The following is a 14,213-nucleotide window of genomic DNA, read 5'->3' on the forward strand; positions in this document are numbered from 1 at the left end:
CTAGCATTTCCATGTGTCACAATTAACAGTATCCTGTGGGGCCCAGTTACAGTGGTGTGTAGGTTAACCCTCTATCGCTAGAGATTTTTTTTTCTCAGTCTTTGTTTTCGAATTAATGCTTCTATAAAAAACATCCTGATGGTATGCCAAGGATTTTAAAGAGCTGCTTCTATCCTACCATCAGGTTGGTTTGGGCAGGCGATCGCTATGGTATTCAAAGCCACGTTGCAACACTTGCTAGCTGTGAGACCTAAGGCAAGTGACTTACGGAGGGGTCCAAGGTGACTCACACACCTATTAGGTGTTGGACTCAGTAAGGTGGACTCAACAGTAAAGACTCAGTATTGTAAATATGTCCGATTTCCCATTACGTTAAAAAATTTTAAGGCCCCAGCGAGCTTTTGTTTATATGAATCATCTCTACTGAGATAGAAAGAAATGAAAACTCAGAAATGTAAGAATAATTTAGTTTATTTTAAAATGACAATAACGGGGCGCCCGGGTGGCGCAGTCAGTTAAGCGTCCGACTTCAGCCAGGTCACGATCTCGCGGTCCGTGAGTTCGAGCCCCGCGTCGGGCTCTGGGCTGATGGCTCAGAGCCTGGAGCCTGTTTCGGATTCTGTGTCTCCCTCTCTCTCTGCCCCTCCCCCGTTCATGCTCTGTGTCTGTCCCAAAAATAAATAAACGTTGAAAAAAATTTTTTTTAAATGACAATAACAAACCTAGTACATACTGATAGAAATAACGTATCTTTTGTGGAATAAATCACATTTTCCAAAAGAAAACGTAATGAGAAGAGTGACGTTGTTTTACATTTTTGCAAATCTCTGAAATGTCTGCCTTGGTAGAAGACAGCTAGATTCTCATCGCTTCTACATTCCATCTGTTGAGGTGTGTAGTTTAGTTTGAAGTGTGTAAAAACAGTCCAACCTCTCAACAACATGTACTTGAAAAGAAAGGAATGTTTTCATAACCCTTCTGAATAATTGTGAACATTCTTTGAAACTACACTAAGCTCCAACAAGTAGAAGTTACTCACAGGTTTGCTGCTAAATGGAATCCCAAGTCCTGTCAATGAACTTTTCACACTCTTATATTAAGATCCTTTGGTCTCTTTGTACTTTGAATGGATCTCCCAGCCATGCATGGCTTTATGACGTCATGCTTGATCATTAGAAAAATACCGTTTTGGGGCGCCTGGGTGGCTCAGTCGGTTAAGCGGCCGACTTCGGCTCAGGTCATGATCTCGCGGTCCGTGAGTTCGAGCCCCGCGTCGGGCTCTGTGCTGACAGCTCAGAGCCTGGAGCCTGTTTCGGATTCTGTGTCTCCCTCTCTCTGACCCTCCCCCATTCATGCTCTGCTCTGTCTCTCTCTGTCTTAAAAATAAATAAACGTTAAAAAAAATTAAAAAAAAAAATACCGTTTTGCTAGTTACATAGATACTCCAAATATGTCCACATTTCAGTAGTCAGTGTTAAAAATTCACATTTATTAATATTAACATTTATCTCTTCAGAAAAATCTGTTAGTATTTATATATATGTATAGCTTAGTAGCTGTTTTTTTCCAAGTAAAAATAGCGTTGTATGAAAATGTAGTTCAGCGCAAAATGTAAATAATCACACAGAGCTTTTTCTCAGCCATCATACTTGGGCACACAGGGAAAGAGCTTTATGCGTGCTTTCTGTTGTGTCCCACAGGATATTAGAAATGCATGTTCTTTCTCTAGGGTATTCTTAAGTGAACTGGCTTTTTCTTTGTTTTTTACAGTTAAGCACATGAGAGTGAATAATCTAGTAACTCATATAGTTGATGTCCCTGCCTTGATCCGTATAAAGTGTCAGTGGTTGTACCCACCACCGCTTTTGTCGTAGCATATAGTGAAAAATGTCAACAGAGTGAAAAGGGCAAATAACGTTTTAGTATTATTTTGAAAATGACCTTGACCTCATAGAATGTGAACCCCCAGCAGTCTGCAGATGCCACTTTGAGAATGGCTGCTCTGTGCCCTACTGCGCATCCATAATTGTGGTATGCAGACTGTTCTTTTTTTTTCACTTAGGGTTCTTCCAATGGCTATAGTATTATGTCTGCTGGGAGGCATTATACCTCTGAAGTTTAGTGTTTATTGAAAATGGACACACGCACACAGCACTGCCAACTCCTTTTTAATTCAGTTATCGTTTCCCAAAGCAATCACAAGAAGTTTAACTTCAGACAGACGAGGGTTATTGGTGTCCAAATGTAGGCAGGAGCAGGAGACCATGGAGGTGGGATGTCAGGAAGTCCAGGTCTGTGCTCTGTCACTGGCTAGCTGCAGCCCTGGAAAAATCACCTCTCTGGACTTCAGAACCCTCACTTATACTTGGAGACATAGTAAGTTTCTCTGTAAAAAAAAAAAAAGTAATTCTATGAATGTGTGTAGGATGGATGGATCGATAGATGGAAAGAAAGGAGGAAGGAGGAAACAAACGAATAGGAGTTTAAGGACTGTGTTAGGAACAGAACTCCAATACGTGAGGCTTTGCTGATAAGGAGCAGGTTGTCTTTCTGATGCAGCGTTCGCTGCAAGGCTCATGCAGAGATGGAATGATGCCTTTCAGGGGTGCTAGAGAGGAGGATGCTAGATCAGACACCTGCTCTCTCCTCCAAATCTACGATTCTGATATTCTATATTTGTCTTAGACGGACAAACTGTACTTCTACCCACATACAAGACATTTTATTCCCACACATCAATCATACAAGAAATTTTAAAAGTTTTTTTTGTTTATTCATTTTTGAGAGAGAGACAGAGCACATATGCGAGAGCAGGGAAGGGACAGAGAGAGGTGGGGGACAGAGGATCCGAAGCAGGCTCTGTACTGACAGCAGAGAGCCCCGTGTGGGGCTCAAACTCACAAACCGCGAGATCACGACCTGAGCCGAAGTCAGACGCTTAGCCAACTGAGCCAGGCAGGGGCCCCCAATCGTACAAATTTTTAAAGTCACGTTATAAAGCTTGAAATCATCTGTCCATCATTCCCATGGTAAGTGACACTTCACACTACCTTTATTTGCTTGTTTATTCCCATTTGGTAGGAAACTTTGTGAGGGAAAAGTAAATGAATTCTGTAATACGAAAGAACGCTTCGGAAGCAATGACGGAAGCCTGAGATTTCTCACCCTGTTTTCTCTCAGTGGTTCCTGAATGTTAGTCTGCTTACAGATCTCCTGAGAAGCTTCCCAGGCCCTGAGCCTGTGAATTCGGGTAGTCAGTCCTGTTGCCACTAGATCGGTGACTGCATATGCCAGGCCCCCCACGAAGCTTGTTACAAATCTCTGAGCCTTGGCTTGACCCTCCTCCCAGAGAATTGATAGACCAAGTGTCAGGTGAGCCTAAGTCATCCTATAAGTGAGCTCATAAGTGCTCACCAGGTCACTTGGAAACGCTGCCAGGATGGGGAGGACCTGTGCCCAGGCAGACACTCGTTCCTGGTGCTGCCTGCCAAACAGCAGAGGAAACTCGTCCTGCCTTCTATCGAGCGACACAGCTCCCGGGGGCATGCACAGGCCTCAGACCGCCCAATGCAATGCAAACTCTCTCTCTGCACAGGGAGAAATTGAAGGTATGGAACAGCAGATTCTGAGTTTGAACCAGAAGAAAGAGGACCTGTTGGTGGACCTGAAGGCTGCCATACTAAACCTTCACCAGCATTTACAGCGGGACCAGCAAGAATTAGAACAAGAAATGCCATCAACCGGAACCTCAGAAGAGGAAGGAGTGGCTGAGAGGGAGGGCTCTGAGTGGAAGGTGGGTAAGACTTTAGGCTAATGCTGCTCCCGCTTTTTCACGAGAGTATTAAATTGGGGTTATTTTTTCAGCTGAAAAACCTGTGGCATCTATGTCGATGGCCTACAGGAATTTTTTAAAGTGGAGATACTGTGCCTGAGATTGGTCTCTAGGGAATATAAACCCTTGGGGTGTGTCTGTTCTGGACTCAACCCGGAATTTTTATGCCTGAGTTACTGAAGGAGGTGTGTATGAAATTCCACGGGCAGGTGGGTGGGAGTCGCCCGTGAAGTGTCTTTGTCCTCACCAATCAGCCCAGTGCAAACTCAGAAATGGATCCAGCACCACTCTAAGCCCCCTGAGTCCACACCAGGGGATCACGTTCTCAACTGATGGATGAGGGGCCAGAGAGGGCAATGCAGGTGAAAATGATCAAAGATTTGACCGAGTCATGATACGTGGCGGGATTAGCTGAAAGTTGCTTCACCCGGAGGCTGCTTGGGTGGGTGGGCATCTTGAATCAAGCGAGTAAAAAATTAGCTGCATAAAAGCACAGCCAGGCCAGGATCCTGATGATGTTGAACCGCAACCTGGCTGCAAGTATTTGTGCTGTGCCTTTCAGTTGAACAAAAGTTCCATGTCTTTCCTGCCGGCGCTCAAGGAAGAGGCGGAAGAGAGCTCCCTGAAAAGTGAAGTAAGGAACCTGATTTTCTCATCAAGTTTCGTTAGAACCGAAATCTCTAAAAGAAGGTCAATGGGAAGAGCTTACAATGAATAGGAACACAAGGATTTTTAAATTGAATGCTGATGTTTGATAAGGGTGATTGAAGCTGTTCTCTTACATTATTAATGTTAAGTGCATCTGAATCTACTTCATGCCTGAGTGGGATAAATGTAAACCACACACACTTGTTGGCATATGGGAGAAAATGAAGTTCTCGGTCATATCCTGACTTCCGAGTACATTCTCTGAAATTGTGAGAGTATGTTGTCTGGTGGGCGCTTCTAGTGTGCTCTTTAGAACTTTATTCTTCCAGGTTTCTTTTTTCGTCTGAGACAGCATTGCCAAGGATATGAAGAGTTGCGTTAGCAACTTACGCTTCTACTGATCCTTACCGCTTCATTAGAGCTGATTGAATGAGACAATTTACAATTGTCTTACCTGGTATCAATTTCCATTTCATACCCTAAAGACAAAAGTTATAGTGGCTCTTATGCGGAAGAGAAGAAAATTGCACCAATTTATCGTCTCTCTATCTCACGTGTAATCGCTAGGAATTACACAGAACCATTGTCACACAGAACCACCTGCTTTCCTAAAGACGAGGCCACTGGAACCGAGTAGATAGGGCAAGGGAGAGTACAGGCTTACTGCAGCTCAGTCCATCAGACAACTTCGTAATCTGATTATGTCCCCCCACGGCAGAGGCAATTGTGAGAACCGAGGAGGCTCCGGGGCGAGAGGAGAGTGGAGGCAGCGTGGTTCTAATTTAAGACCTGCGTTTGCCTCTGAGCTGATCTATTTACCATAACCATTGTCTGTCTCTGACAGTAGCAAGAATACACGTTTATCAGGCTGTTATTTTAAAGATGGCGTTTAAGGTTACATTTACCAAAGCAGATTAAATTCCTAAAGCACGGTTCTAAAGATCCTTTTTTGAGTGCTGTGAGCTGCCTTCCAACTTTTCAGAGTATTTTTTAGGCTTCGGGAAGAGCAAGCCCATTTGGACCCCTACGATTTAGTTAGCCAGAGAAGGAGATGACAAATGGAGGGAGAGGGGGAATTAAGGGCTACAGTCATACTGCCTGGTGAACTGAGTTTTTGTGAGAGAGGAGTAGGATGCTCTTAGGATGGTAGGAAATTACTTCTTTGCTAATCAGTTGGTTACTGTGTTAGAATGGAGAGAAGACGGCAGAGCGATCTTCCGGATCTTGGTCTTTACTCTGCAAGCACGACCAGGACATGGAGGAAGACAGAGCATCCTCGTCCTCTGGAACGATCATTCAGGTAGTTTTGAGTAGAATACACTCGGTGGTTGGGAGCTGGCAGGGATAGTAAGGGAAGTAAGTCCGAAGAATTTCTTGTTTGAAACATTGCTTAGGGAGGGAAGCTGTCTGGGCTGAATTTTTTTAAGTTTCTCACCATTATGTCTTCATAAATTCAAAAACAGCCAAGTACTTGCTTATTATTTGCAGTTCTATTGGGTGCTTGGTGATAACAGGAGAGTATTTTCTGAGCACTCCATATGTGAGAATTGAGACTAACAAAACAGATAACTCAAAGGAGCCCCCCTTCAAAAGGTTCACTGTAGTGTTTCAAAGCATCTAACACGCCTCTCTTTTGGAAGTCATTGTGGCTAGGGGTCTCCCCATAATCCTCTTTTTGAACAGAGTAGTGCATAACGCGTATTCATGTCTGTTTTGCTCTATGACCTTCTAAATCTTCTCCAACCTCTCAAACTAGAGGGCAAATGCCCTCAACTTAGAAAATCATCAGAAATTAACGTGAAAGTGATGTTTTCCCCTTGTGCCTGAAACATCCCAGCATCATTGTGATCCATAATGCCTCCTGTTCCCGTCTCCTGTCCAGGGCTACCCTCTGCCCTAGCCCCTAGGCCACTTGTTTCGTGACACCTCCACACAGGGTTCTGCCTAGACCTGTAGCTCTAGTCTCTGCCTCTTGACTGGTTCCTTCCCTTTCAGTCTGAGAAGTATTTGGTCTCCCCCTCCCCAGGAGGTAGACTTCCTCCTCATCCACAAAGGCCGTCTCAACTTTGACTTCCTCCAAAAACCTCTGCTGTCTCCCTTCATTCTGATAGCATGCTGAACCTCACTTATGACTTACCACATTTTTATGCGTACACCTGACACGGTCTGGTGATTGGCAAGAACGTCATGTTTTACGTGTTTCTGTCCTGTACTGGGCTCAGCGTGGTACTTTAATGCATTGACTTTCTTGATCCTGCTTCCGGGTCAGTCAATTACTGTGCTGCTTCTCATTCACCTCTCAAAATCTTTACTTGGCCTCCTCACCTTTGGCCCCTTTTGTAATCAAGTTTTTGCCCCTGGCTCTATTCAAACTGCCATTGACCTTCTGGAACATCAGTTTAGTGCCCTTTTGTTTGTCCTCATCTTTATTGATCTCTCCAGCATTAGACAGTAGCAACATCTCTTCCTGAAATGAGGGACCCTTTGACTTTCTTAATTCTGCACTTTCTTGTCTCACCTACCTGCAGCCCCTCCCCCATCCCTTTCACTTGCCCCATCCAGGGTTCTGTTCTCTTCCTTCTCTTTCCCTCAGGGCAGTTTTATCTCCTCCCACAGGTTTGGTCCTCCCTCTGCCAGTGATCCCATCAAATCTCTTGTCTTGACCTTTCCTTTAATTCTGGTTTACATTTCTACCTTCCTGATGGATTTCTCTTTTTGCATGTATTTTCTTTCATCTCAAACCCATTTTGTCAAGTTTCCTTCAAAACTAGTTCCTCCTAATTTTTCGACGTCTGTTTATAGCACCACTGTTCCCTCAGAGTCTAAGACAAACTTCAGAGTCCTCTTAGATACCTCACTTTCATATCTAATCAGTGGCCAGGTGATGTCCATTCAATCTTTACATTCTTCTCCTCCCCTGATGTTGCCATCATCCTATTCCAGGCAATTGTGACTTCTGCCCTGGACTTTTGTTGGAGTAGCCTTCTATTTGGGTTTACTGCCTCTAGTTATTTTTCCTAAAATAAAATATACATCTTCTACAATAGTCACTGGTGACTTTTCCTAAAACTATTACTGCTATGCTGAAATCTTGCATGGATTCTGATTATTTACTAAAATGCATTCTTCTTAGCCTGGCATCCCAGATTCTTCATGATCCTGTCCTCCCTTTCCAATTTATCTAAGCTTTCCCTTTAGTTCTTGGTTGTTACCTTTCTAATAGCAGCGATCGTTTTCAGTACAAGAAGCCGAAAAGTAATGTTTTGTTAGGAACTGCTAGATGCTTTATATGTGTCATCATGCATGAGTGAGGTAGGTTATATTCCCACTTTAAAGATAAAGTAAAGGCTCAGAGTTCCAGTTGTCTTGTCTAAGATCATGCAACTTGTAAGTAGAACGAGCAAGATTGGTCGATTAGAACAGCCACACCTTTCCCACCACGTGATGTTAACTGTTTGTGTATATATCCTATTTTTCCATTGTTTAACCTTGGTTAACCTAATAAATGGGAGTGCTGGATCGGAGTATATATCCATTTAAAATATAACCCATATTCTTGAACTGCCCTCTAGGAAGACTGTATCAATTTTATTCCTGCCAGGAGTACATGGAAATGCCTCTTTCTTGACCTCAAGCTGATATTGGATATTTTCAACTTTAGCCAAACTTCTCCAGTGGTCTAAATTACATTTATATTCTAAGAAGGTTGACTAAGTGTTTATTGACTTTTGTATTCTTCTTTTCTGAACTGCTTGTTCATGCCATTTGACTTTTTTCTCTACAAAAGGGTTGATGTTTTCCGTACTGACTTATAAGAGTAACTAATATATTAAGGATATTAACACATTGTAAGCTGTTATCCAGTTTGTTGTTTTATTTTTAACTTCGGTTATGATGCTTTTTGTGGTAATACTATTATTTTATTTCTTAGGCTGCTAATACCAGGAGTGTTTCCTTTTATTTTCATGCTTTCAAAGTCCTTCCCCACTCCTAGATTAGAAAAGATTCACTCTTTTTTTTTTTTCAAGAATTCTTAGAGTATAACTTTTACATTTAAATTTAGATACAATTAGAATCCATTATTAGAAGACAAGGATTCAGTTATTTTTTTTGTGAAATACCTGAGTAGTTCCCAAATTTAGTAAATTGATCTTTTCCCCTATTATTTGAAATGCCTTTACCATATAATTTCATTTAATTTTAGTTCTCATATTAATCCACTTAAATACAGAATTCTGTAGATTTCCTTATATGCTCCCCATTTGCTAGGGAGCTTTGGAAAATTTAAATCTTTCAAGTAAAGACAAACTTGAGGAAGTTGGGTTTTGGGGGGTTTTTTTGTTTTGGTTTTTTTGTTTTTTTTCCTAACGAATAAACGTTTCTCTACATGTGCTTGACTTTTCTGGACACTTCTGCAACCATGCGAGAATGTAAAATGAGCTAGCGCAGGAAAAGTAACTCACCTGGCAGCAAGGGCAGGAAATTTTCTGGACCTCTGGTTCTTTTCTTTACAGGAGGCTACTGAGAAAATAAGCCCATGTGAGAATGCTATGGCACAAGTTCTTGTGCCAGACTCCGTAAACGCTGAGCAAGGCCCAGAATTTTCCCTGAGTCCCAACCAAACAGAAGAGGTAAGTCCCTGTGGGTAACAAGCAAACTACTCAGGCACCTGGACGAGCACCCAGGGATGACCAGCTTTCTGTGTTCTGCAATATTTGGTGTATCGAGCCAAGAGTTCTTTGTGAACTTTAACATTTTCACGTGTGCCGTGAAGCTGGCGAACTGGAAGGTTTGCCATCGATGTTGACATCGAAAGTAAGCACGGCACAGAGCCACGAATCATTTACTGCTTGCTACCTATTTGTCAGGATGAACAAGCCTTTCCACTAACAACTATTTCTTTCTTCTGTCGACATAACTGGTGAGGGCCCCAGAGGTGGAGGGGAGCTAATATTGATTAACTGCCTATCCCATAAGAAGCATTTAGGCTTGCTGCTTATTCCTCAGATTAAATACGGTAGATTAGTAGCTACCATAAGTTTACAAATGAGGGAATCAAAATTTAAAGAGTGGAGGTACAGCTGGTGAATGGAGGAGTGAGGAGTCAAACCTAGGCTATTCCCAACTGCCTTCCTAATTTGAACGTTTAGTACTGAAAGACGTGAAACCCGGGTAGGTTTGGCCTCAGAATACACTGCCACCATGCCATCCCAGCGGCATGGCTGGTGTTCGTGCAGGTGCACTTGGGTATTGCACTTGAGCCAGGCAATCCTGCCTTTCAGAACGTGTGTGTGTGTGTGTGTGTGTGTGTGTGTTGTGGTGCTCGTGGGGGGGGGGGGTGGGGCCTGGACTTACGGGCGTTTGTATAATTGACTGTAAAATATTAAGGGGTAAATTTAAAGGGTTGGTATTTTGGCATGACATACAGCCACCGCCAGAAAATTCACCTGCGTTTTAACGGAATCCTGTTGCTGCGGAAACCAAGCAGTAGGACATTCACTAACTGAGAGGCAAATTAGATACGAGAGCATTGGCAAGGTCACGAGAAGAATGTGGACTTGGAAACCCCAAGGCATAATGGAAATCAGGGATTGAATCCTGCTTCTGCTTACTTGTTGGGTGACCACAGGCAATCTGAATCACCTCTCTGTGCCTCAATTTCCTCATCCGTACACTGGAAATAATGAGGGCTTGTGGTGGGCGATAATGAGAGGATCTGTGTATCACACTTAGCATGGGGGTCTGGCCCTAGAGCCCAAAAGAGAGTTAGGTAGTTTAATTTACAATTTTGTGGTAGAAATGCCATGATTCTCTTTAACAAGAAATGGTGGTAATACTTTTTAGCCCCTCAAAATGTACAGTCATAAAATACCCACTTAAATCACTTCTGCTTTTAGAATTTGGGGCTATCATTTAGAGAAGATATTCAGCAGGGGTGTGATTGTGGAAAAAACTGTAGACTCTAGGCTAAAAGACAGCAGAGCCTTGTGACCTCAGGCGAATAACTTATGTCTGGGCCTGAGCTTCTGAGAAGCAATGTGGTGAAAAGGGAGGTGTGTGAATTGCTTAAGCGGTAAACGAACTTGGGTTTCTTTGACTATGAAAAGAGGTGGGTGAACTGGTTACTGGCAGGTTTCCCAGGCCACCTTTAGCTATTGCGGTTTCTATGGTTGCAAATGTTCTTTTTTTCTCCCATTCACCTTTGGATTCTTTTCGGTTTTAAATAACTAGCAAATAAAACCCAGATTAGTGATCCAGCTTCCTTGTTTTCTGATTAATTCAGTGAGTGAAAAAGCAAAGAAATTCAATATTGCCATTAAAAAATGTGTGTGGTATACGATTAGGTGCTCCGATCATGTTTTTGAATAAATAAAGAAGGTGGATGGTAAATCTGTTATTACAGACTAATTAATTAATATTACTGATTGTTACCTCAGGTGACAAAAAAAAAAAAAAGAGGATCCTAAAAGCTTTGCCTCTAAATTATAGCAATACCTGAAAACTAGAGAACAATCAGATGACTAGCAATTGGGTGTCTGGCCATACAATCACACAGGTGTTGCTTTTTAAAAGAAATCAATTAAAGGGCACCTGGGTGGCTCAGTGGGTTAAGTGTCAGGTCATGATCTCATGGTTCGTGAGTTCAAGCCCCGCGTGGGGCTGCGCACTGACAGCGTGGAGCCCACTTGGGATTCTCTGTCTGTCTGTCTCTCTGTCTCTCTCTCTCTCTCTCTCTCTCTCTCTGTCTCTCTCTCGCTGTCCCTCCCCTGCTCGCTCTCTCTCAAAATAAACACTTAAAAAAACCAGAATTCAAAAAGAAAATTGAAACCAGCCGAATCCAAGTGTAGACCCGACTCTGCCGAGAATCACAGGGCAAGGGAAGACCTCCTTAAGAAGGGGATTCCTGAAAAAAAAAAAAAAAAATACTGATGAAGGCAAGGGAGAAAGTGCGTTTTGGCAGAAAAGAGCAAACATACGTGAAGTTAATGTTCAAGGGGAACAAGTACAACTTCTGCTAAGCCAGCTTTCCTGATACTCCCCATGTGTGTGAAAAAGGGGTATTTTCACACCCTGCATGTTTTTGTTACCACCTGCCTATTTTGTTTACTTCTGTTGTACTGAAAGCTCTCTGTTTAAATAAAATTCTACAAAATAAATAAATAAATAAATAAATAAATAAATAAATAAATAAATAAAATTCTACAGACACTGGGAAATGTGCATTTGAGTTGAAGGAGGGTATACACTTGTGAACAATCCCCATTAGAAATTTGCGGCCAGAATTGTGCCTTATTAGATGCTAATGTTAGCAGAGTCTTATATAGAAAACTTCATATTTCAGCATAATCGTAATTGATAAAATATTTATTGAGATCAATAATTTTAGCGCAAAACACCGATCCTTATCCCTAGAGGCATTTCTCTAGAACGGTCGATAGAATCTTCCAATATTCTGGAAAAGGATGTTGGAAGCAAATATGTCTCTGTATCAGATCATCTTTTACTTCCAAATTGAAAATATCTAATATATTATTAATAGAATGCCTGGACTTGGTATCTGGAAGACATTTTTCTTTTGGACTGATAAGCAACCCAGGTATTCTCTGTAAACAGAACATGTCCTACATCATGCTGTCTTTTACTAGAAGCATCTAGTCCTTAATAATATTTGAGTATCTAGATGGTGAAAATTTTTCAGGTATTCTCTCTGAAGGATAGGAGAAAAATGTCCAGATTACCCCACCGAAGCTCTTTATTTGACTCAAGCTACTTTTAATCGGGAGAAATTTAGAGGAGTAGTAGCATGTATGTTGGGGGGGAGGGGAAGCGCTAAAATATTTCTAACCTACTCTAACGTAACCTTGTATCCCAGCCCATGTGTCAAGAGCCCTTTTTTTCTGTTAGATCAGAGCTCACAGCAATGTAAGCATTGCTTAATCATGTGTCACACAAATTCAAACGCTGGCCAATTCGCTGAAAAGTTTCAGACACGCACACCCACATGCACACCCTCTCCCCTCACACTCACCTGTCTCCTGGGGCCCACTTGCTGTTTAATGAACTGCGAGCCCATTTGCGTCCTCCGTGCCTGGGAACACTACCTGTGTACATGCAGATCAGCTCCTTGGAAACCTGGGGCATCGGGTCACGTGATTGTTGCCATGAGCGTGGAGGTGCATTTCTCTTTTCTCTTTCTTATTTCTTCTGCCCTTATTTGTTTTCTTTTAACTGGGGAAATGCTGGAAGTTCACAGGTTCTTGCGAGTTCAGCCCTGAAAACTTTGGACTCCGTGGCTTTTCACTGCTGGATTATCCTTGGGTTTATCTTAGGGCGCCACACGTCCTCTCAAGGCCGCAGCTCTGGGCTTTTCTGACGAGCACGGGGACTTGGAGGCCACGGTGGAGAAACCCGGGCTGAAGCCTGCAGACATCCTCCATGCTTGCAAGACCCAGGTGGCCGAGCTGGAGCTGTGGCTGCACCAAGCCAACGTGGCATTCGAGCCGGAAACATTAAACGCGGACATGCAGCAGTTGGTGGAACAGCAGCTGGTAGGGTGCCAGGTAAGGCCGATGGGCCGGAGTTGGTGGCCTGCCTCTTCACCAATCACCTGCCAAGAATGGGTGAATTTCCTTTAAAGCAGCAGTGTGTCTCTTCCTGTTACTCTGCCCCCTGTGTTTGTCTTGGCCTCAACTTTTTGTCCTCTGGGTAATTCTTTGAGGAGATTTACATAATCAGGGCATTTGGAGAGACGGTCGTGGTAAGAGCTCTAGAATCTACAGTCCAAGTCCAGCCCCCCCTCACGTTAACTGTGAACTTGAGCATGTTGGCTTTTCACCTCGTTTTTCTCATGGGGTAGGTTATCTCCTAGGACTTTGACAGGGTTAAAGGAGATAAGGTACAAGAACCAGTGTCTAGTGTATCAAGTATATAAAAAGTGCTCAATAAATGCTGTTATTTATTTTCATAATAAGTTCTTTGAATTTTCATTCATCTGAAATGAAACCGAATATCGTTATTTGCAAGATTGCACGTACAGTGTAAAAGGGCTTTGCTGCCATTTTACTGTGAATGCTCCTACTCTTTCTTGGGGCTGGTGCGTGGGGAAGAGACAGGAATATAAACTTGCCTTTAGTCACTTTGAGTAGTGCTGCTGACTCAGCCCGAAGGTTGGGATCCCTGTATCCCTCCAGAGAGAAGCCAGAAGGATGACATCACGGCAGCATAATGGAGTGTCACGATGGCTGAGGTGTCTTCTCTGAGGGTGCAGAGACCAGCTTTGGCCTGATGTCTGATTGGCTCACGTGTCTGCCATAGCAGACGCCAGGAATGAGGACTTCCTCCGAGAGTACCCCATCACACTGGCCCGGCCACAGGGAGCTCCTCCCACTGGAGCCCGTTTTGGGGTCGGAGGGAGCCCAACCTTGTTCCTCCTTTCTCCGCTCAGGCCCATAGTCTTACAACATCCAGCGCCTGCCTCATGTGGGGGACCCAGGTGGGCAGGCTGACCTCCTTCCCCAGGCAGCTAGCTCCCCACCTATGACCCCAAAAGTCAGCTCTTGATGGGGTGGGTTCACTTAAATACTAGCACCACTGCTTGGCCTGGATGACGAGGCACGGGGGAGTCTGGAAAAGGTGCTACCGCACCAGGCAGCGTTGTGCTGAATTGAACCTGAGGTGTTGGAGACGTTGAGTCCCAGCCACTTGCAGCCATCTGGGATCGATATGCCAATTG

At 43.4% G+C, this 14,213-nt stretch overlaps 1 protein-coding gene and 1 long non-coding RNA gene across 10 annotated transcripts in view; one reads left to right on the forward strand and one right to left on the reverse strand.

Moving 5' to 3' along the window:
* The window catches only part of SYNE2 (spectrin repeat containing nuclear envelope protein 2), a 342,419-nt gene that overhangs the window by 226,409 nt on the left and 101,797 nt on the right, over nucleotides 1-14,213 (forward strand). For 8 of the 9 annotated variants that reach the window (XM_040477361.1, XM_040477354.1, XM_040477357.1 and 5 more), the window contains exons 62-66: nucleotides 3,596-3,793; nucleotides 4,395-4,466; nucleotides 5,670-5,780; nucleotides 8,995-9,111; nucleotides 12,811-13,041. In XM_040477361.1, coding sequence (XP_040333295.1) covers nucleotides 3,596-3,793; nucleotides 4,395-4,466; nucleotides 5,670-5,780; nucleotides 8,995-9,111; nucleotides 12,811-13,041 — 729 coding nt within the window. The remainder of the gene's footprint in view (nucleotides 1-3,595; nucleotides 3,794-4,394; nucleotides 4,467-5,669; nucleotides 5,781-8,994; nucleotides 9,112-12,810; nucleotides 13,042-14,213) is intronic. The other variant, XM_040477360.1, reaches the window with a different exon arrangement.
* On the reverse strand, nucleotides 2,154-12,812 carry LOC121031888 (uncharacterized). Its single transcript, XR_005790951.1, has 3 exons — nucleotides 12,510-12,812; nucleotides 8,944-9,001; nucleotides 2,154-2,386 (listed from the first exon to the last, which is right to left on the reverse strand). It is a non-coding gene; the product is annotated as an uncharacterized LOC121031888 (long non-coding RNA).

This window comes from Herpailurus yagouaroundi, unplaced genomic scaffold (assembly GCF_014898765.1).
Source record: "Herpailurus yagouaroundi ecotype Mexico unplaced genomic scaffold, PumYag 141, whole genome shotgun sequence".
Taxonomy (NCBI): Eukaryota; Metazoa; Chordata; class Mammalia; order Carnivora; family Felidae; genus Herpailurus; species Herpailurus yagouaroundi.